The sequence below is a fragment of the Carassius carassius genome, chromosome 10 (assembly GCF_963082965.1).
Source record: "Carassius carassius chromosome 10, fCarCar2.1, whole genome shotgun sequence".
In the NCBI taxonomy this organism is placed as follows: domain Eukaryota; kingdom Metazoa; phylum Chordata; class Actinopteri; order Cypriniformes; family Cyprinidae; genus Carassius; species Carassius carassius.
In genome coordinates this window covers 23,133,623-23,158,121 of record NC_081764.1, presented here as the reverse complement: position 1 = coordinate 23,158,121, position 24,499 = coordinate 23,133,623, and the positions used below count along the sequence as shown (strand labels likewise).

Below are 24,499 nucleotides of genomic sequence, written 5' to 3'. Positions count from 1 at the left end.
GGTGTACGCTCTTCTGTATGTTTTTTATGTGTAGTTATGCTTTGGTTTGAAAGCAAAAAATGCTTGGGCGCAGTGCGAAACATATCTGCATATAGCGCAGATTTGCCAAAATGGCGCTAGACTGATTTGGAGAGACACAGAGGAGAGGAATTGTTGAATAAAGTCGTTATTTTTGTTTTCTTCGTGTACAAAAAGTATTGTCGTCGCTTTATAACGTTACGCATGAGTCACTGATGGCAGATGGACTATTCAGACAATGCTTTTCATACTTTCCTGGACCTTGACACTTATTTATTTGGCAGTCTATGGGACAGTCTCAAGCCTCCCTGTTTTCATCTAAAATATCTTAAATTGTGTTCCAAAGACGAACAAAGCTCTTATGGGTTTGGAACGACATGAGGGTAAGAGATTAATGACAAAATCTTCATTTTGTAATGAAATATCCCTTTAAAAATATTACATTTAACTGAAAGTAGTTGAAAGCTTAAAGAAGAATATAAAAGTAAATAATGAGTGCCCATTTTTGGGTGGAGTAACCCTTTAAGACTTTACCTTTAAATTAATTCTAATCATAAATGTGTAGACTTACCCAAACATTTGACCAGGAGTCTGTTTTTATATGGACCTCAAAACTTATCCTCTACATATCATACAATCACACAGTATCCCTGAATGGCAAATACACAAACCTCTTGTAGGAGTAGATCTCCTCTGGATCAGAAATACCATATTCCCTAAGCTTCAAAATCATCTGAGCACTCTTCCGCACTGCTGCATCATATCTCTCACTGCGGGAAAGGAAGTTCAGGTCTTCATGCTGGAAGTCTGGATCACCAATAACCAGAGACTCTGGGGAAAAAAACAGGTGATAAGTGCCATTTTTTAACCAAACATTTTACCTTGATGTCTTATACTAGCTGGTGTAAAAAAAGAATCTGTCTAATAATCTAAGATACAGAAATAGAAATTGAAATAGAGATTATTTTTACACTACTGAACTTTAAACCTCTTTCATTTTTAGTCATACAATTTGGTTATGTATAAAGTTATGTTTACTTTAGAGTAGAAAAACAGATAAAGAGACTGGAGGGCCAATTTATGACAAAAGAAAGAAGGCTTCATTATCGACGAAAATAAATAAATTGATAATAAATAAATAAATAAATAAATAATTAGGTTTAAATATGCTTGTTTTAATTATAAGGTCTGGCATGGGCTTGCTCCACCTCCATTAAAATAATTTATAAAACAGAGGTCAGATGGTGGTATTGGCACTAGATCTAGAATTAGAGGGTTTTGCGAAATGGCATTTAGGCGAACATCTTTTGGACAGAAAGTGTTGTCTTTAACAGAAAGTAAATATTGGAATAAGACAATGCTCTACTTAACACACTTTTAAATAACATTTTAAAAAGTGGCGAATCAGTTCTGTAAACATCATAAGTAGAAATTTTAAATAATGTATTTGGGGTATTTGTGTTGTATGTAGTATTGTATATATGTCTGAGTACCTGTTTTTGTCTGTACCTATGGACTGCGGATGTAAATTAGCAATGTTGCTATAATTCGGCTTGTTTACATTTTGGATTTCATACTAATGGTCATTAACAGTTATTGTCACTACCCAATGAGAAACTGATCAAATCAAACCTTTAATTTTTTTTTTTTTGCATTCAAAAACAACTGTAAATTTACTTACACACACACACACACACATATATATATATATATATACACACATATATATAGATACAGAGCAGATAACATCTGATCTTTCTGATCAAAGCTTACCTATTTCTCTCCTTCTGCGTGTCTTTTCTGCACCACCATCCAGTATGTTTGTAAGGATCTCCGGGTTAAAAGATGCATTTTCACGTTCACGGCTAATATCAGGATTCATGACTGTTCCGTTGGAGTTGCTTCTGGACGATATGCCTTCTGCTTTGTGTGCTTTTATTTATATTGTATAACGTTTCAACTCTGGCCTACTGGGGTTTGTTACTTCCTCGAAGGGCGAAGATTGACGTCAGTTTTAAGTTGACCAATAAGCGTTAACAAATCGGTTTTCAAGGAACACGTGATCCAAGTTTACAGTTACACTTTCTCCAATGGTAGAGCAGCGGCGGTGGTCGGCATGATGTCTATGGTGGTCGGTATCTCCCAAAAAATAAGGCAAAAGAGTCATAATTCCGGATTGTAATAATAATAATAATAATAATAATAATAAAAACTGTTTTAAGATGCATACCAAACGGGTGTATTACGTCCTTTTTGACTTTAAATTTACTGTTGAAAAAAATAATGGTAAACGCAAAATATATAAACACAAAGCAAATAAAAGTAAATAATAAATACAAATAATTATGATTAAATAAAACATAAAAAAATAAAAATAAATAGATGAAAATACTGATGCTTGGTCAGTTTATTAAATGTATGTGGAAGTTCGACAGAGCACGCATACGCATACCTCTTTCCTGGTGACGTGTCACGTCACTCTACGGCATGGCGCTGTTGTCTTAATGTGCTGCGTGTCAAAATACTATTAATTTCTAACGACCCAAGCCTCTAAATGCACAGTTAAATTTAATATATGAAATGCTGCCTTCTCCAGCCGTGTTTCACTTTCTCTGGGAGATCAGTACAGACCTGGTGAAAGATGGTGCTTCAGTGCGAACCTATGGCAGGTCGGTCCACTTGTTAAAGCTGTCTGAGATGTTTAAGTGCGATTTTTTTTTTACGTTTAAGTTGATTTAACCGCACTATATCTTTAATTTAAATGTCAAATTTAGTCAGAGAAGTGCTGCCAACATCCGTATTTATTACTAATAGAAAGTAGCTTTGATCCTGGTGTAGTAGGCTAAATTTTGAGAAACCTTTCTTAATGTTCATGTAAATACTTTCTTTCATGTTCATTATATCAAAAAGACTGTTTATAAGACATGTTTGTATGTTGTATTTCTGTTTCAGTGCCAGTATACATAGAGGTGCATCAAAAAAATAGTTAATATCTAAAAAAATAAAAGTTCTTTATTATTTGTAATTTAATAAAATAAAAAAAGCAGATTCATTGCAAACAAACTGAAATATTTCAGTTTTTTTGTTTTAATTCTGATGGTTATGATTTACAGCTTAGAAAAATAAAAAAATTCAAAATCTCAAAAAATTAGAAGTGGTTTCTGGTAATTCTGGGAAGTAGTGTTGTCACGGTACCAAAATTTCAGTATTCGGTACCGATACCAGTGAAAATCCACGGTTCTCGGTACCAATTTCGGTACCAAAGCAAAACACAAAAATATACTAATTAATTTTTTTTAATTAAAAAACTTTTTATCACGAAAAATAAAACCAATGCCATTCTTTATACTTATTTACAATTGTGTTTAAAGTTTTTCTACAAGTTATATCATTATGAAAAACAGTAAACAAGTTTCACCAAAATTTAATTTGTCTTTTAATTTATGAAATTTAAACACATTTTATTTTTGGTAAATAAAGGGGATTTGCTATTAAAATTAAAACATGGAAGAAATGTTTTGTGATTTATTTCTTTAAAAAATAAAGTTTTATTATTTTTTTTCAACAGTAGTAGCAGTTTCACATATATTTTACTAAATAATAGTAATATTTAGTATCACAATGCCTTTATGTAAAAATGAACTTTTAATGAATGCATGTGTCATTTTAACTGAACTTAAGACTGGTGGTGATGTTTAATTTTTGGTCATTGAGGGTTTCTGTAAAAAAAAAAATAGTAATAGATCATATGAATTATTATTAAAAGATAATACTGCTACTAATTCTACTACCATACTAACAATATACAATGCACTATGGATTGATGAGCGGCTGGGTTCATGAATATTAATCACGTTGTATGTGTTCGGTCAAACTGATTTGCTGAAATCAAAACAGGGACGGTAATAGATGGACGTCAATGAAATTGCCGTTCGCGCATTAGCTCCGCCCACTACTGGAAAAACCAGCATATCTTCTTCTTGTTCGAAAAATATGAATAATTCTAAATGAACTCCATTATTTTGACAGGAGAAGACAACAAAGAATATAGTTTACATGTAGCGTGTCGATTCAGCGTGGTAAGACTCTCGCTCTTTCTCTCTTTGCATGTGTGAGAAACAGCGCTATCAGTAAAGCGACGGTGAGTTGTGCGCCTTCACAAAGAGTTTACAGAGCGTCAAATACAGGTGCGCTGTGCGTACATTGACATGAATCGAAAAGTACAGATCGCTTGATGGAGAGAGAACTCTGAAGCTCAGATGCTGAAATTAATGTAAGCATCACGCGCTTCAGTCTATGTGGTAAACAAACCCGCACGTCTCTGCCATTCGATCATTCACACAGAGACGCACAGAACATGCAGGATTCATATTTCTAAAACAACTTTTGCGGCTTAACATTTACCGATGTTGGTCCATATGGAGATATGATTTGATTAATTTATGCTAACTTTGACAAATTCCGTGACTGTCCATATTTTCATAGTTTAATTTTCATGACTGGATTTTGAGATTCCGTCCTCGTTTTCGCTTCACGTAAATCATAGCGCTGTATGCGTCAAGAACCGGGTTTGAACGGGACCTCGGTAAACCTGGTACCGTCACATTTACATTTTTTTAATACCGACTTGGTACCGAAGTACCGGGTCTTTTGACAAGACTACTGGGAAGTGGTTTTAGTACTGTGGGCAGGTGCTGAAGTTCTGCTGCAAAATGAAATCAGCATCTCCATAAAGCTTAAAGTGCTCAAAAAACTCCTGATAGATGGCTGCATTGACTTTGGACTTGATAAAACAAAATGGAGCAACACCAGCAGACATTTCGTTAAATGTGAGCCAAAATCATCACAATTAAATGAAGCAAAGACTTAAACTACTTCAGTCTGTGTGTATTGAATTTATTTAATACACAAGTTTCACAGTTTGAGTTAAATTACTGAAATAAATTAACTTTTCCACAAATTATAATTTGATGCAACTGTATGCATTAGCAGGGCTTGTATTTCATATCGTTTCAATCAAAACAGGTGAGGGAAACTACTTGAGTGAAAGTACAGATACTGCTGGTCAAATATTACTCCATTACAAGTGAAAGTTGTAAAGACAGATTTTTACCTAAGTAAAAGTACAGAAGTACTTGCATTTAAAAGTACTTAAGTACCAAAAGTAAATTTCCTTTATTGTATGTCAATGCACTGTTTTCTTATTGTTGTATGTAATACTTGCAATACCTTATGCCTCTGAAACAACTTACAATACATTACACCTACTGAATACACTGACTGGCTTGCAGTATCTTTGGAATAAAGAGCTTTTAGAGTGTTACAAACCAACAGAAATTTAACGAGTTAAATTAACATCCCTACCCACCCCCACAAAATCAGCTCTGGCAGTGTGTGCACACATTTACATGTAGCCATTCATCCACATTTGAGCCAGGTGGACTGTGAAATGGCTGTTAATGCAGACTGTTAAGAAAAAATAAGAAAGCAAAACCGCAGGATTTATTTGACATTTAAACTTTAATATCTTACACAGAATGGTCTGTGCGATGCTGCTTCAAGTCACACACCTACTGTATTGTGTTTTGTTAGGAGACGCACAACAGTTCTCCATTAAAGGGTTGGTTCACCTAAAAATGAAAATTATGTCATTAATAACTCACCCTCATGTCATTCCAAACCAGTAAGACCTCCATTTATCTTCGGAACACAGCTTAAGATATTTTAGATTTAGTCCGAGAGCTCTCAGTCCCTCCATTGAAACTGTGTGTACGGTATACTGTCCATGTCCAGAAAGGTAAGAAAAACATCATCAATGTAGTCCATGTGACATCAGAGGCTCAGTTAGAATATTTTGAAGCATCGAAAATAAATTTTGGTCCAAAAATAGCAAAAACTATGACTTTATTCAGCATTGTCTTCTGTTGTGAGAGAGTTCAAAACAAAGCAGTTTGTCCTATCTGGTTTGCGAACGAATCATTCGATGTATTCGGGTCTTTTTGAACCAGTTCACCAAATCGAACTGAATCATTTTAAACGGTTCACGTCTCCAATACGCATTAATCCACAAATGACTTAAGCTGTTAACTTTTTTAATGTGGCTAACACTCCCTCTGAGTTCAAACAAACCAATATCCCGGAGTAATTCATTTACTCAAACAGTACACTGAATGAACTGCTGTGAAGAGAGAACTGAAGATGAACACCGAGCCGAGCCAGATAATGACTCGTTCACGAGACAAGAACCGTTTCTGTCAGACGTGTCCAATTCGAGAACCAATGAACTGATGATACTGCGCATGTGTGATTCAGCGTGAAACAGACCGACACACAGAGCGTCTGAATCAAACTGATTTTTTTGGTGATTGATTCTGAACTGATTCTGTGCTAATGTTATGAGCGCGGGTAAACCGAAGGCTTGAATGAAGGGCAATCATCGCCAATTACGCATTACGTATTACGTCGAGTGCAAAAGAACCGGTGAACCGGTTTCTTCAACCAGTTAATTGAATCAAACTGTGACTCGTGAACGAGTCATTATCTGGCTCGGCTCGGTGTTCATCTTCAGTTCTCTCTTCACAGCAGTTTAGTCAGTGTACTGTTTGAGTAAATGAATTACTTCGGGATATTGGTTTGTTTGAACTCAGAGGGAGTGTCAGCCACATTAAAAAAGTTAACAGTTTAAGTCATTTGTGGATTAATGCGTATGGGATACGCGAACCGTTTAAAACTATTCAGTTCGATTTGGTCAAGTCACCTTTATTTATATAGCGCTTTAAACAGAATACATTGCGTCAAAGCAACTGAACAACATTCATTAGGAAAACAGTGTGTCAATAATGCAAAATGATAGTTAAAGGCAGTTCATCATTGAATTCAGTGATGTCATCTCTGTTCAGTTTAAATAGTATATGTGCATTTATTTGCAATCAAGTCAACGATATCGCTGTAGATGAAGTGTAGATGAACCGAAACTCCATTGGTGACAGAATAGAGAAAAAAATCTTGGGAGAAACCAGGCTCAGTTGGGGGGCCAGTTCTCCTCTGACCAGACGAAACCAGTAGTTCAATTCCAGGCTGCAGCAAAGTCAGATTGTGCAGAAGAATCATCAGTTTCCTGTGGTCTTGTCCTGGTGGTCATCTGAGACAAGGTCTTTACAGGGGATCTGTATCTGGGGCTCTAGTTGTCCTGGTCTCCGCTGTCTTTCAGGGCTGTAGAGGTGATTCTAGGTGCTGGTCCACCATCTGGTCTGGATACGTACTGGATCCGGGTGACTGCAGTGACCCTCTGATCTGGATACAGACTGGATCTGGTGGCTACGGTGACCTCGGAATAAGAGAGAAACAGACTAATATTAGCGTAGCTGCCATTCTTCTAATGATGTAGCAAGTACATCGGGTGTCATGGGAAGTGTTCCCGGTTCCGGTTTACCTAATTAATGCAGCCTAAAAATCCTTAAACAGATTTAGATATCAAAAGCATATTAGTATGTTATGTGTAAGCCAGGTTAAAGAGATGGGTCTTTAATCTAGATTTAAACTGCAAGAGTGTGTCTGCCTCCCGAACAATGTTAGGTAGGTTATTCCAGAGTTTAGGCGCCAAATAGGAAAAGGATTTGCCGCCCGCAGTTGATTTTGATATTCTAGGTATTATCAAATTGCCTGAGTTTTGAGAAAGTAGTGGACGTAGAGGATTATAATGCAAAAGGACCTCATTCAAATACTGAGGTGCTAAACCATTCAGGACTTTATAAGTAATAAGCAATATTTTAAAATCTATACAATGTTTGATAGGGAGCCAGTGCAGTGTTGACAGGACTGGGTTAATATGGTCATACTTCCTGGTTCTAGTAAGAACTCTTGCTGCTGCATTTTGGACTAGCTGTAGTTTGTTCACTAAGCGTGCAGAACAACCACCCAATAAAGCATTACAATAATCTAACCTTGAGGTCATAAATGCATGGATTAACATTTCTGCATTTGACATTGAGAGCATAGGCTGTAATTTAGATATATTTTTGAGATGGAAAAATGCAGTTTTACAAATGCTAGAAACGTGGCTTTCTAAGAAAAGATTGCGATCAAACAGCACACCTAGGTTCCTTACAGATGGCGAAGAATTGACAGAGCAGCCATCAAGTCTTAGACAGTGTTCTAGGTTATTACATCCAGAGTTTTTAGGTCCTATAATTAACACCTCTGTTTTTTTCAGAATTTAGCAGTAAGAAATTACTCGTCATCCAGTTTTTTATATCGACTATGCATTCCATTAGTTTTTCAAATTGGTGTGTTTGACCGGGCCGCGAAGAAATATAGAGCTGAGTATCATCAGCATAACAGTGAAAGCTAACACCATGTTTCCTGATGATATCTCCCAAGGGTAACATATAAAGCGTGAAGAGTAGCGGCCCTAGTACTGAGCCTTGAGGTACTCCATACTGCACTTGTGATCGATATGATACATCTTCATTCACTGCTACGAACTGATGGCGGTCATATAAGTATGATTTAAACCATGCTAATGCACTTCCATTAATGCAAACAAAGTGTTCAAGTCTATGCAAAAGAATGTTGTTGTCAATTGTGTCAAACGCAGTACTAAGATCCAATAAAACTAATAGAGAGATACAACCACGATCAGATGATAAGAGCAGGTCATTTTTAACTCTAAGGAGAGCAGTCTCTGTATTATGATACGGTCTAAATCCTGACTGGAAATCCTTACATATACCATTTTTCTCTAAGAAGGAATATAATTGTGAGGATACCACCTTTTCTAGTATCTTGGAAAGAAAAGGGAGATTCGAGATTGGTCTATAAGTAACTAGTTCTTTGGGGTCCAGTTGTGTTTTTTGATGAGAGGCTTAATAACAGCCAGTTTGAAGGTTTTGGGGACATATCCTAATGACAATGAGGAATTAATAATAGTCAGAAGAGGATCTATGACTTCTGGAAGCACCTCTTTTTGGAGCTTAGATGGTATAGGGTCTAACATACATGTTGTTGGTTTAGATGATTTAACAAGTTTATACAATTCTTCCTCTCCTATAGTAGAAAATGAGTGGAACTGTTCCTCAGGGGGTCTATAGAGCACTGTCTGATGCGATCCTGTTTTATGTACAATTATATACAATTTTATATCTATAGTATCGATTTTAGAAGTAAAGTAGTTCATAAAGTCATTACTGCTGTGATGTTGGGAAATGTCAACACTTGTTGAGGCTTTATTTTTCGTTAATTTAGCCACTGTGTTGAATAAATACCTGGGGTTATGTTTGTTTTCTTCTAAAAGAGAAGAAAAGTAATCGGATCTAGCAGTTTTTATTGCTTTTCTGTAGGATAAGTTACTTTCCCGCCAAGCAATACAAAATACCTCTAGTTTTGTTTTTCTCCAGCTGCGCTCCATTTTTCGGGCTGCTCTCTTTAGGGTGCGAGTATGCTCATTATACCATGGTGTCATACTGGTTTCCTTAACATTCCTTAAGTGTAGAGGAGCAACTGTATTTAAAATGCTAGAAAAGAGAGAGTCCGTAGTTTCTGTTCTGATTGGTGAACTGGTTCAAAAAGATCCGGTTACATCGAATGATTCGTTCGCGAACCGGATATGACAAACTGCTTTGTTTTGAACTCTCTCACAACAGACACAGAAGAGAATAAAGTCATAGTTTTTTCTATTTTTAGACCAAAATGTATTTTCAATGCTTCAAAATATTCTAACTGACCCTCTGATGTCACATGGACTACTTTGATGATGTTTTTCTTACCTTTCTGGACATGGACAGTATACAGTACACACAGTTTCAATGGAGGGACTGAGAGCTCTCGGACTAAATCTAAAATATCTTAAACTGTGTTCCGAAGATAAATGGAGGTCTTACTGGTTTGGAACAACATGAGGGTGAGTTATTAATGAAATAATTTTCATTTTTGGGTGAACTAACCCTTTAAATGTTCAGTTCGAAGACGTCAGCATGAGATGGTCGCTTGGGGTGACACATGCGAGCCGATGCTCATAGAGGGTTAAGTATGCAGTCTCCCTCCGAGTGGACAGGAGAAATGTACCTTCCCATCTTACATCTCAGGTTTGGTTTCAGTTGAGCGCCACCTTTGGCTCACTCTCACTGACATTAATGAAAAGGACAGAACCTTTCTTTTGGACGCCCCCATTTCTCATGACAGCTTGTTCGGTGATTCAGTCACAACTGCCATAGAATAGTTTTGAGCAGCTAAACAACAGTCTGCTACATTTTGTCAGCTCATCCCGCACAGAGCTAGGGAAGTAGAGCGTCAACCACCTGCGGCTTGTGTGCGCCCGTCTTCTTTACAACAACCCTCACGAAGTCCAGCGGCATGAGCCATCGCCTATGATACCCCCTTGTAAAGACTGGGGCCCTAGGTCTTGCCCACCTGCTCTCCCACGACAACACAAATGGATAGACCTGAGTTCGACGACCAAGGCCTCTCGTTCTCAGGCTCCTAATAGCAGTTCCTGAGTCCTTTGCTCATCTTCGGAGGCCAGACCTTCCTTTAGAGAGTGTGGACGAACCGCACAAGCATATTCGCCTCTCTCTTGTTGTGGCCTTCCGGCTCAGATCTTAACTGTCCCACCTCATACTGTGCCTAGGGTGGTTTTTTAGTCGAGTCCTTATGATGAGCTCTCCCTCAGATACTCTGCGCATTTCAGCCTTCAGAGTCGAGGAAAAGTCCAAGAGTTTTTTTTACAAAAAGTTAGTGGTTTACGTCCGTCCATCAAGGACATCCAGTCTGTGGAGTCTGGACAGAGGATCGCCGTGGCTGGCTCAAATCGTTTGTAGTTGCTAGCAGTCTTTCTGGCTCTCAAACAGTTTTCACTTCAGCTGAGGGGTTTTCACATGTTAGTCAGGATGGACACCATGATGGTGGTTTTGTACCTCAGTCACCAAGGAGGTTTGTCCTTCTTTGGGCTCAGACAAAGTGTCTGTCGATTAGAGAGGTCCATATCCCAAGTCGCCTGAACTCCGGAACAGACTTGCTATCGAGACAGAGCCTCTAGGATGGAGAATGGAGATTGCACCCCCAAGTGGTGGATCTCATATGGTGGAGGTTCGGCTGAACGGAAGTGGACTTGTTTGCTTCAAGCATGACTACACACTGCAAACTCTGATTTTCCCTGTCTCCCGTCACCTCTAGGTACAGTAGGTGAAACATTTAATGTGTGCAGTATTATTTATATAATATGAATTATGTGTTATATTATTTTAAAGAAATTATGGTTTACTTTGCATCGAAGCATTAAAAGTGGTTACCAATTTTAGTGAGCTAGGCTACATGGATTTATATGCAAAATGTCAATATTCTCACATATTAGGCCTATATTATAATTTATATTTTAAAATTCCTTCAATAAAACAGCATGCATTTTTGTCACGCACTACTTTATTCGTTACCTGCCCATTATTTAGGCCTAATTAAAACAAAAAACAAATAAATTAAACCTGCACGATTTAGCTAAATCATTGAAACTCTAAAGAATGGACTGATTAATAAAACGTCCTCACGTTTAAACTCAGGTTTAAATTTACTTTGTAATGCATATGCAAAAAGTATAAATGCGATAATTATTAATGCACATGCATGACAGGGATGTGCCCTCTCGATCACTTTAATTTTTTCCTGATAATGAAACTAGGGTGTCTCATATAGGCTACATAAGAAATAGATCTACAGAAAGCTTTAAATGTCTACTTTTATATGAACCAATTTAAAATGAAAGCATTATGTAATCTGTGAAGGTTGCGTTTCTCTTAAAAGGCATGTGGAGAGAGTCAACACTGTGAATTTCATCTTGCAGCCAGCAAGAAAACATTTGACAGTGGCACCTTGTTAAAAAAAAAAAAATTATAATAATTTTAATAATAATTTCAGCTCGTAAAAAATGTCATGATGAAAAAGTCATGCTAACATATTAATTCATAGAAATAATTTAAGCAATTAAAACATTTTTTATATGGGACAGGCTGGTATATATGGACAGGTGATGACGATGAAAGTGAACACAGCTGAGTGCAATTAACAGGTGTGCAATTAACCGTGATGAAGGGACAAGGCTTTGTGGGAAATGTAGTGCCTGCAGTGGGGTGCCTATGGGGAAGTGAGACCACTAGTGGACACCCAGGGAAACACAGACCAGACACTGTGACATTACCCCCTCCTCTAAGGAACAGCTACCAGATGCTCCACCGAACACAAAAAAAAAAGCTCACCAGGGCAGTGCAGAACACCCCCACATGCGTGCGGTCGAGACTGAAGCCCACTAGGGCGGCGCCGAAGACCACCACAGTGGGATCGATGGCACAGGAGAGCAAGTCTGGTTAGGTAAGCCTGAAATGAGAACATGAACAGGTTAAGGGTGGCCTCCGTGGCCCTGAGATGGTGGAAGATGGTCTCCATGGCCATGACAGGGCAGGCGGTGAGTTCCTGGATGGCCTCCATGGCCATGACAGGATAAGTCGTGCACTCAGGAAGTTCGGCTGAGACATGACGAGGCTCTTGAAGTTCCGCAGAGACGTGAAGAAGCTCTGGTAGTTCAGCAGAGACATGGAGAGGCTCTGGTAGTTCAGCAGAGACGTGGAGAGGCTCTGGTAGTTCAGCAAAGACTTGGAGAGGCATTGGTAGGTCCGTGGTGATTTGACTGGGTTCAGGAAGATCAACTGAGACTTGACTTCATTCAGGAAGATCAACGGTGAGTTGACTTTGCTCATGAGGATGAACGGTGACTTGACTTTGCTCATGAAGATCATTGGTGACTTGTCCTTGCTCATGAAGATCAACGGTGACTTGCCTTTGCTCATGAAGATCAACGGTGACTTGCCTTTGCTCATAAAAATCATTGGTGACTTGACTATTCCCATGAAGAACACCGGTGACTTGACCTTGCCCATGAAGATCATTGGTGACTTAACTTGACTTCTGAGGTCTAACTGTGGTAGTGCTTGACTCATGAGTGTAAACGGTGACTTGACCTGACTCATGAGTGTAAACGGTGACTTGACCTGACTCTGGAGGGTCTACGGTGACTTGACCCGACTCTGGAGGGTCTACGGTGACTTGACCCGACTCTGGAGGGTCTACGGGGACCTGACCCGACTCTGGAGGGTCTACGGCGTGGCTGGGGTATCCCACTGAGACCGATGTCCCAAGGCGTTGAATAAGTCTTTCAGGGCCTCATCATTATACCCCATTCCTATCACCATGGTCCAGAACATTTGCGCCAAGCCGCCCACCTCACTCCCCTTTTGAAGGAGGGTGGTTAGGTTTTGGAACCTCGCCCTCCGCTCCTCCATACTGGCTGGGGAATGGATACGAAGTCCCACCTGGATCTGGGCATGATGGAGTCTTGTAACGATTAAACACAGGAAGCGAGAGATCCAATAGCAGTGTATTTAAAGGGGCAATCCAAAAATCATAATCCAAGAACAGGCAAGAGGTCATAACACAAAATCAGTCCAGAAACAAGAAAAACAAGAAAACACAAGGGAACGCGAGAACATCGGGTGACGGAAAACAAGGACTCCATGAAACAGAATGAGACAGGCTGGTATATATGGACAGGTGATGACAATGAAAGTGAAGACAGCTGAGTGCAATTAACAGGTGTGCAATTAACCGTGATGAAGGGACAAGGCTTTGTGGGAAACGTAGTGCCTGCAGTGGGGTAGACCACTAGTGCAGTAGACCACTAGTGGACACCCAGGGAAACAGAGACCAGACACTATGACATGTATAAGGAGGGACTGCAACCTTTATATCAAACATTTTGAAATCATCCACAGATGAGCAATGCAGGAGGCAGGTTCTGCGCAGAGCGCATAAAGTGAATGTACATGCACAAAGTACTTTTCAGATGCAATGAAAAAAAAAACCTGAATAAAAACATACACGAAACTTGTAAATAGTTAACAACATAGCCTAGATTAGGCCCAGACTCTGTTGCTAAGAATATATTGTAAAAAAAAATGTAACCCACAGGAACAAATTTTAACCCATTAATTGCCTATTTTCATTTGGTGCATGGTATATAAAAAAAAAAAATGCTAAGAAATTAAGTTTGTGAGGAAAAAAAAATATAAGTCATCTATACAGTAAGTAGCATTTAATTACTTTCAGAAATAACAATGGCAGGCCTAATAATGTTATAGGTTAATGTACCAACAGGATATTTTTATTTCCCTTCACTTTACAACAAATCCTTTTAAATGTAAAAAATTTGTTAAGAATTTAAAATATATAATTCTAATGGATAAATATAATTGCAGTATATAATAATATAGGCAATAATAAAATAAAATAATAATAATAATTTAAAGCAAAACATAAGGTTGGGTTCTCTCATTCGGGAGCAATCCAAATGTTTCCATATTCCTGATGTTATCCATTTGAAGCTTAACTCTTATTCATTAGGTAAAATAGGCTTTGTAGTTCACGCATGTTTCAGTATTGACGGAAATAAATCATAATGAGCAAAAATATGCCAGAGTGGACCGCTGCTCGTGCCGGATGGCTCGGTGAACAGCTGCGCTATTTCTAATGAATTTGTGCGCATAAGGCACCAGAGCAATCAAACAGCTGAAACAGAAAATACTCCATTTTTGGTCACACAGTAAAGGCATGATTCGAAAATGCAAACTGTTAGCAGTTTGAGAAAAACAAGAATAATAACAGTTAATAATAAGAATTGTTTGTAAATGCTGGACCGTTCTCATTTCGCTCTGCATATGGAACCTGAAGATTTTTTTATTTTTATTTTTAACCAAGAATGAACCGAAATGAAAACATTTAGCTTTTAATCCATGTTTTTTATACTACTGTATATATATATACATATATATATATATATATATATATATATATATATATATATAGGCATATTATGTAATGTAATGTTTAATAACAATAGCATGCATAAGAGCTTTGTGTAAAGGTCTTTCTTTTCATTTCTGATGCATAGACTGTAGCCTAAGACTATCCCACGGTTTGAAATTAACTCGCTGTACATTTTCTAATGGTTTTTAAGGATGTTACAATGTTATATAATATTGTTAGGGGCCAAGCACCGAAGGTGCGTAGGACCCTATCGAAATTGTTCCCGTTCTTATTAGGGGCCAAGCACCGAAGGTGCGTAGGCACCTATTGTAATCGTTGGCGTTATTCTTCTTCTTCTTCCGCCGCAAGTCTATGGCAGCCCATAGAACCAATTGCAGGAAAGTTGTATAATTTGGCACACTGATAGAGGACAGTCCCAACATTAACTATAGCAAATTTGAAGTCTCTAACTCCTACTCTCTAGCGCCACCACTTGTCCAAACTTTCAATGTTTGTATGCTAATAACTTTTGAACCGTAATAACTTCTTTTTTCCTCTGAATCCTTGGCTCATGCCAAGTCGAATGAACCCCAAAATTCAAAAATCACAAGGTTTAGTTTTTTCGCTATTTGAAATTTTTTGAAAAACCTACTTTTTCGAACTCGTCCTAGACGGTTAGTCCGATTGCCACGAAAATTGGCTCAGATCATCTTCAGACCATGCAGGCAAAAAGTTATGGAATTCAAGTTGATTCATCCAACCGTTCTCGAATGACACGTGAACAAATTTGACGAAAAGCACGCAAAAATACACTTGAGGCTATATCTCGGCAACGGTTTGGCATATTGAGACCAAACTTGGTGTGTGTTATAGTAACCATGACCTGAGACTACCTGCAGCGTTTTGACGCAGCGCCACCTAGTGGTCAGGAGATATGAAAAAGGCATATTTTGGCTTATAACTTCTGAATGGTTTGGCCAAAAATCTCAAAACTGGTCTCTTTAGATTCAGTGAGTCATGTCGAGTCGTATGATATCCAATTTTCCCGTGTCGGCCATTTTAGGCGTCGGCCATTTTGAATGATGTTTTAAAATGCTGTATTTTTTTAACGCAGCATCGTATCGTTACGAAAATAATTACAAAAATATTCGTCTCCGTGCCCTGAAGGTACTCAAAAAGTTTGGTGGCAGCGCCACCTTGTGGTCAAGAGTTATAATGAAATATCACAAAAATGCTAATAACATTTGAATAATTTAGACTATTTAAATGAAAATCGTCTCTCTATATTCTGTGGGTCATGCCGAGAGCATCGATACCAATTATGCAAAAATTGGCCATACTTCCTGTCCGCCATTTTGATCAATGTTGAAAACCTACTTTTTCGAACTCCTCCTAGACCGTTAGTCCGATTTTCACCAAATTTGACGTTGATCATCTTCAGACCATGTTGACAAAAAGATATGGATTTCGTGTCGATATACGAAACGGTTCTCATTTAGCGCATCAACGAATTTGCTGGAAGGGTCCCAAAATGCATTTGAGGCTGTATCTCAGCAACGCTTTGACATATTTGCACCAAACTTTGTATGTGTCATCGGCACCTCACTTTGACCATGCCACATAAATTTGATAACAGCGCCACCTATTGGTCAAGAGTAATGAACCATTCATTAACTATGAATAATTACACTTATAAAAATGCTAATAACTTTTTAGTGCATTAGCCTATTGTAATGAAACTGGATTCAAAATATTCCCTGGCTTATGCCGACAACATAGATACCTAATATGCCAGTTTAAGCAGAACTTCCTGTCCGCCATTTTGATTTATGTTGAAAACCTACTTTTTCAAACTCCTCATCAACCATAGGTCCGATTTTCACCAAATTTGAATCAAATGATCTTCAGACTGTGCTGACAAAATGTTATGGATTTTGTGTCGATAGACAAAACCGTTTTTGCATACAACAGCGACGAATTTGAGGCACAATATCCAAAATGACACTTGAGGCTGCATCTCTGCAATGCTTTGGCATATTGACACCAAACTTTGTGTGTGTCATTGACAAGTCACACAGAGTGCACCAAATTGATTTGATAACAGCGCCACTTATTGGTCAAACTTGATAAGCCAAGTAATCATGCTAGTAGAGATTGTATTAATGTTTTTAGCCATTTTAATTACAATAATCCTAAAATTGCTTTAATTGCTCATTGTTACACTTCGTGTGATGCTTCAAGCGACGCTTAGCTACTTAACTTTCTGCTGGAGTGCTTGGCCCCGTAATTGCTGCTTGCAGCTATATTTATTATTATTATTCTTCCTTTTTCCGACTAGGAGTCTATGGCAGCCCATAGAACCGATTGCGGGAAAGTTGTTTTGGTTTGACATTCTGATAGAGGACAGTGTCAACATTAATTACACCAATTTTGGTGTGTCTAAGACATTCCCTCTAGCGCCACCAACTGTCCAAAGTTTCACTTTAATTTTTTTAATAACTTTTAACCGTAAGGCCAATCAACAAAATTCTTTTTCCCTCTGATTTCTGAGCTCATGCCGATTCGAATGCACCCTATTTAGTCCTTTTCCGTCATAGAAATATGGCCGCCATTTTGAATTTTTTGAAAAACCTACATTTTCGTCCTTACTTTTTGAACCAGATCATCTTCAGTCAGTGCTGACCAAAAGTTATGCAAATCAAATTGATTCGTCAAACCGTTTTCGATAAACGCTCAAACAAATTTTACGTAACGCTTACAAAAACGGTTGTAAAGCTGTATCTCTGCAACGATTTATCATATTCAGACCAAACTTGGTACATGTCATAACAAGCATGACCTGAGGCTACTTGCTGCGTTTCAGCGCAGCGCCACCTACTGGTCCGGAGATATGAAAAATTGCATTTTTTGCTCATAACTTCTAAAATTGGTCTTGTTAGATTCAGGGCAACATGCCGAGTCGACTGATATCCAATTTTACCATTTTGGCCATTTTTAATTTTGTGCTAAAATGCTGTATTTTCAGAACGCATCAACGGATTGTTACGAAACATGGTATGGGTCATCAGCACAATGTCCTGAAGGAGCGTGAGAAGTTTCGAAACAGCGCCACCTAGTGGTGATCATTTTTTTTAAATGCTTATAACTTTGAGTGTGGTTGACTTATTTTCACGAGACTCATCAAATTGGACTCCTGAAACCTTACCGAGTCCTACGATACCAAACATGCTAGGTTTTGCCTTATGGTTTGTGTAGCGTTGTGATTTAGCGCTTAAAAAACATTTGGCTATATCTTCGAAACCGCTTGTCTGATCGAGACGAAACCACCGTCAGAAGTTCGGAAACATAGGTCGATAGCCATGTGCCAATGTCCTAGTGCGAAAATATTGATAGTAAGGGGTAGTAAAATTCAATCAAAGTCAAGAGTCAGTAATTTTTTACGTGATTTTTCATATAAATGTCTATAACTCTGAAATGAATTGAGATATTTTCACCAAAATTGACACACATATGTATGGGCTCACTCTGAGGACACATTTAAAAAATGGTGGGACTGAGCCTCTTGTTGGCGCTATAATAGAAAAAACATGAAATTCCCATTGATTTCAATGCAGTTTTATGAAATAGAATGCTATACTAAACAAATGCATTGGTGTAATATTACGAAACTCAGAATGTCCCAACAACACCATTCCCTGAAGGTACTCAAAATATTTCGAAACAGCGCCACCTAGTGGTCAAAGTAATAACAACATCTCCAAAAAGGCTAATAACTTTTGAATAAATCTGGCTATTGAAATGTCGCTGTTTTTTTTTAGATTCCTTGGGTCAAGCCGAGAACATAGATACCAAGTTTTCCTTATTTGGCAAAACTTCCTGTCCGCCATCTTGAATTTCAGTCAAAACCTACTTTTTCGAACTCCTCATCAACCGTTGGTCCGATTTTCACCAAAATTGAATCATATCATCTTCAGACTGAGCCACCTAAAAGATATGGATTTCGTGTCGATATACGAAACGTTTCTCATTTAGCGCATCAACGAATTTGCTGGAAGGATGCCAACATGCATTTGAGGCTGTATCTCAGCAAAGCTTTGACATTTTTGCACCAAACTTTGTATGTGTCATTGTCACCTCACACTGACCATTCCAAACTAATTTGGTAACAGCGCCACCTATTGGTTACACGTGATAAGCCAATAAATCCTATTACTAGTTGTTGTGTTTATTGTTTTCAAGCCATTTTGCCTACAATAATCTTAAAACGGTTTTAATTTCTCATTCCTGCCGTACGTCTGAAGCTTGCTTCTGTAGTGCTTGGCCCCGTTATTGCTGCTTGCAGCTATATTTATTGTTGTTTTACTTCCTCCTTTCATCTCCATTAACAAACCAACATTTTACAATTACATTCAGTTCGCAATCCTTCCCTTTGTGCCACCTGGCGGTAGTTTCGCAAATTATTTTAACATGCGACTGACTTGCAGTTAAAGCCGCGACCCTGCAGCGGCTGTACATGTGGCAGTATTACCCATTCTGGTTGTCCACCTACTGTATAGATGCTCTGGCCCACGAATGGCCCAGGACCAATCTTTATGATTTTCCCCATGTATGGTTGCTCCCAATAATTCTGTTCGGAGTAAAATCAGACAGGGTGAAGCACTTGCTGCTGGTAGCCCCATGGTGGCCCACTCAATTGTTGTTCTCGGACCTGGTCAGTCTGCTACCCGGCCCTCCATAGGAGATTCCCCTCAGACACAATCTGTTAACACAGGCTTGGGGAATGATTTGGCATCCTCGACCGGAGTTATGGAGATTATGGTTGTGGCCCCTGAGTGGATTATGCTAATGTGTTCAGTTCTCTCGACACTATTGTAAATTGAAGGGCTCCCTCCACGAGACGCTTATATGCTTTCATGTGGAGGCTTTTTGCATCTTGGTGTAGACAATGCTTTCTAGATCCAGTTTACTGACCCATCAGTTCAGTACTGGAATTACTTCAAAGTGTTTTTTTTTTTTTTTTTTCAGGAGTTACCCCCTCCACTCTTAAGGTGTATGTAGTGGCCATATCTGCGGAACATGCACTTGTGGGAGGTGTTTCAGTCGGTTGTCACCGCTTAGTCTTCCGTTTTATGCTGGGTTCAAGGTGGCTTAGGCCTTTCCGCCCAGCACGAGTTACTTCTTGGGACTTATCGATTGTCTTGGGAGGCCTGACAGGCCATCCTTTTGAGCCATTGGAATCTGTGTCAGAGAAACTATTGACTCTCAAGATGGTTCTTTTGGTGGCTTTATCCTCCCTTAAGAGAGTAGGGGATCTGCAGGCTCTCTCCATCAGTCCTATGTGTATGGACTTTGCCCCAGGGCTGGTTAAAGTCTTTTTGTGACCTAGGCCTGATAACAGCAGGTGGTCTCAGAGGCCTTCTCCCCTGCTAATGCAGGGTCAGATAGCCCATATAGTCTCTGCCCAGTAAGGACTCTTACTAGGGGTACGTGCTCAGTCTACAGGAGTAGTTGCTTCTTCTCAGGCCTTCTTTAAAGGGTCCTCATTGGAAGATGTTTGTGCAGCAGCAGGATAGTCCTCTCCTAGCACCTTTATCAATTTCTACAGTTTGGACATGAGATCAACTCCTGGCTCCTGGGTCTTATCCGCTTGAGCAGATGCTTTCCTCGGTCTTCCAGCTACCTAAAGGTACACCAGGCGTTATGGTATAGCTTTCTTAAAGCAATGACGTCATCGCACCATTGAAATTAACCTATGAGAGGGATTGAGATGATGCAATGTGGGCCATTCCGTACATTCAATAGCGCTTCCTTCGTAAAGAAGTGGAAATCTGATTAAATGGGGCGCAGCACGCTGCTCACCTACGTGCGTATCGGGGCAGTGCTAAACGCTATTTTGCCAATGAATTGGTTATGATGGTATAAGGGCTTCAGACATTCGTCACACCGAATTTGTTCCCAAATCGATGACATCACAGCATCTCATTCCCTATTCAGGGAACCAAGGTTAAATATGTAACTGAGATGTTGCTGTGATTTATGGGTTATATTTTTGTTTACACATTTTTGCAAAATCAGACAATATTGTGTAATATATACCACAATATTAACTTTTTCTTATTGAATTGTTTTAAATAACATTTACATTTACACATTAAGCAGGTGTTTTTATCCAAAGCGACTCGAGAGTGCATTCAGGCCATACATTTTATTTTATTTAACCAGTATGTGGGTTCCTTGGGAATCCTTTGCACTGCTAACGCAATGCTCTACCACTGAGCCACAGGAACACATTTTCAACTGGTCAGTGTTTAAAAAATGCTGTGAAATCACTTAAAACAATAGTTCACCAGAAAAAAAACCATTGACACTCCTAATTGAGCTTGTTGATAGTAGTGTCAATGGTTCATTTGAGAGATAGGTGGCGGTAATGCACTTATAAGTCTGCGATCCACCATAAAGCAAGAAGACGATGCGCCTGGTGCTGAAAATGTGCACAGGAGGACACGCTCAGGAGAGTTCTAATAGTTCGAACATTGCGTGAATCAGAGGGAACAAATTATATAAATACTGTTCGGTTTGTTCAGTTTGTATTTTTTTTATTGTATGTTTTAGTCATGATTCCAATCAACCTATATTATAAGAGTGATAGACTGCAACAGAGTTAAAAATCTTGGTTTGTGTTCTGCTGAAGAAACAAAGTTGCCTACATCTTAATGCCCTGTGGGTAAGCAGATAAACATCAAATTTTCATTTTCGGGTGAACTGTCCCTTTAACATAACCCTACAAGAGTGATTACTGATAGGCTGCTTTAAAAAAAGGTCACATTTCAGAGAAGAAAAAAAATCACCCACTGACTTTCAAAGCTGCTACATAGTAACAACATCCAAGGTCCTTGATAGAAATGTAGTGGAGTGAAAGTATGATGTTTGTCTTTCAAATGTATTGAAGTTAAGGTCATACGTTTCCAGAAAAAAAAAAAAAAATTATACTCAATTGAAGTGCAGATACTCAAAAAGTGTACTTAGTATAGTACTCAAGTACTTCATTACTGTCCACCTCTGATTTTTGCAGATTCTCCAGAGGTCACAGCCAGCTAGATGATTAGCTAGACCAGGGGTTTTCAACCTGTGGGGTTGTGGGGTACTAGTGGGGCACTTCAGCATTCAAGCAGCAACCACACACTTAATATACTAGTCTTCTTTCTGTTTACGAACATGACAAAACCACACAAAGACAAATAACCAGTGTAAAACTGACATTTCCTACAGAAGCCAACTGACAACTCAAATTGTAAATCATTTTAGAGTGCAACAGTGCCTGCCCACTTTTTTACTGGCCTTGGTTCCAGAAGTGTTTTTACATTTTTTTCATAGGGATTTAATAAGTCTAGTTAAAGCTTAATAATCCATGAACCAAACCAGCTACGAGGTGAATCACAACATTACAAACTTTTATTTGAAGTAAAAAAGTATTTTCAATTTGTACCAAAAGACAAATGTGCAACACTGTGTACTTAACAGCCTTAATAAGGATTTAATTAATAATTCTCCAGATTGTATTTAATAATTATGTTATTGTTTATATGTATGCTATAAACATTGTATGTAGTGTTCCTGTAGCTCAGTGGTAGAGCATTAGGTTGTGCAAAAGGGGTTGCGGGTTCAATTCCCAGGGAACACACATGCTGGTAAAAATGCATAGCCTGAATGCACTGTATGTTGCTTTGGATAGAAGCGTCTGCTAAATGCATGAATGTAAATATATAACCGATTATTGTGCTGATGCTAGTAAACTTATGTGTGTTAAATAATGTTTTTAGTCTTTCCTTCCTTTGATCGGCAGCACAGCACAGACAAAAGCTACCTTACTGTATGTTTACATTGAATTAAATGCCAGTTTTGGACAACTTTGTTATAGCCCATTTGAAGTTTAATATACCATTAGCTGTTTAAATATTCCTGTTATTACATCCTTAAATGTAATTACCCAGATGAAAAAGAAATATATTTAATTGTGCTTTTTCAGACACTCTTACTATATTTGAATTACGCTATACTAGACAGCCAGCTGTTCAGCCTCCCTTCTGTATGCAGACTTGCAGCCATCCTGAATGAGGCTGATAACTTTAGTGTTCTCTGCAAACTTCAAAAACTTGACAGAAGGATCTTTTGAATGCAGTTGTTGGTATACAGGGGAAAAGGCAGTGGGGAGAGAATACATCACTGGGGGGCACCTGCACATTGTGCAGATGTTGGATGTGAATTTTCCCAGTCTCATGCCTGTCTGTCAGATGGTTGGTGATTCACTGACAGATAGAGCTAGGCAAAGAGGCTGGGTTAGTTTGGTCTTTTGTCTTAGACACTTTTGTTTTATAGTAATTTTCTAACTTCTAATATTGACAGACAATGCATTAGAAGATGCTGAAATTAATTATTCTGGTTATATTCCCACTTATAATTGTGTGCTATCAAATTAAGGTGGCTGAAACAAGTTCTGTTTTAGACTTTTACTTTATATAGTAGAAAGAAATTGCTTTCATGGTTTCCTAATTCCCCTTATTCTTGATATTCCTCTTGTTCCTTTGTTACCAGTTTTCATTGTCAAGTCCTTTCTGTTTGTTTTTGTAATGTAGGTGAGCTTGGTTCTGTTTCCTTGTTTCTTGGTTTTGTGTACTTTTATTCCTTTGTTATTATATTAAACCAGTGCATTTGGATTAAACTCTTTCTTGTTCCTGAGCCTTTCTTTTTACAATTTCCTAGTAAATATCAATTAATGGTCTTAATTATTTGACTTTTTAATTATCATTTATGTATTTCTTTCAGCTGAAAAAAACAAAAACAAATGTAGCTTGTTTATCTTTCTATCTAGACTTACAAGTTACAAGCCAGAAGGATCCAAAGCCATTCTAAGTGGTCAGCCATCTTCTGCACAGTGCCATGTGTCTGTACAAACAACGCTTGTTGAACCATTCCACCTCACACTCGGAGCTCAGTATTTTGTTCTTGGTGAAATTGAAAAAACTGATGGTGAGTTTATGATATACAGTAATATGAATAAACTGTAGTTGCCGCCTACTATAAGTCTAAATCTAGAAGTATTTTGATTCTGTTTGTATTCAGAATATGTGTTTTTATCTGTTGTTTTTTATGTTTGTTTTTTAACCAGAATTTCCTCTTGCTTCTTCTTCCAGGATTAAGTGGAGCTATTCTACATGCTCGTGCTTTGAGTAATATTGATGGTGTAGACCTCATACTAATGCAAAAGGCCATTATGGAACAGAGATGTTTCTTTAAGGAGAGAATGAGCCCTCATATGTAAAAAAATAAATAAATAAAAAAAATAAAAACTGTGAAATGTGATTGTGACAAATATTTTTACAATACAGAATAGTTTTTGTACAATTTGAGATTATATGACTGTGTGTCAACGTCTCAAAAGTAATGTTTATTTACAGCAAGGAGATGTGAATCATCAAATAATATATTTTTAATACAATAAGTGGAAAAAAAATCTACTTTTAAATGTTTGAAAATAAATACATTTATGTAAAATATGAAGTGTTTTTAGCAGAGGTGAATAGATTTTCAGTTATTCTGTGTTGCTGTATTCTGAATAGTATTTGTTCCAGACTTTGGCCAC

The 24,499-nt window shown here is 38.2% G+C and overlaps 2 protein-coding genes across 3 annotated transcripts in view; one reads left to right on the top strand and one right to left on the bottom strand.

Moving 5' to 3' along the window:
- The window catches only part of acox1 (acyl-CoA oxidase 1, palmitoyl), a 32,543-nt gene extending 30,525 nt beyond the window's left edge, over window positions 1-2,018 (bottom strand). Inside the window, exons 1-2 of one of the 2 annotated variants that reach the window (XM_059560552.1) lie at window positions 1,792-2,018; window positions 690-849 (exon numbers count right to left, since the gene is read on the bottom strand). In XM_059560552.1, coding sequence (XP_059416535.1) covers window positions 690-849; window positions 1,792-1,900 — 269 coding nt within the window. In that variant the 5' untranslated portion in view covers window positions 1,901-2,018. The remainder of the gene's footprint in view (window positions 1-689; window positions 850-1,791) is intronic. The other variant, XM_059560551.1, reaches the window with a different exon arrangement.
- Window positions 2,019-2,454: 436 nt separating this feature from the next.
- On the top strand, window positions 2,455-24,219 carry ten1 (TEN1 subunit of CST complex). The gene is made up of 3 exons (XM_059559434.1): window positions 2,455-2,687; window positions 23,729-23,886; window positions 24,051-24,219. Exons 1-3 carry the CDS (start codon window positions 2,599-2,601, stop codon window positions 24,176-24,178), a joined length of 375 nt encoding a protein of 124 aa, XP_059415417.1. The 5' UTR covers window positions 2,455-2,598; the 3' UTR covers window positions 24,179-24,219.
- Window positions 24,220-24,499: the final 280 nt, after the last annotated feature.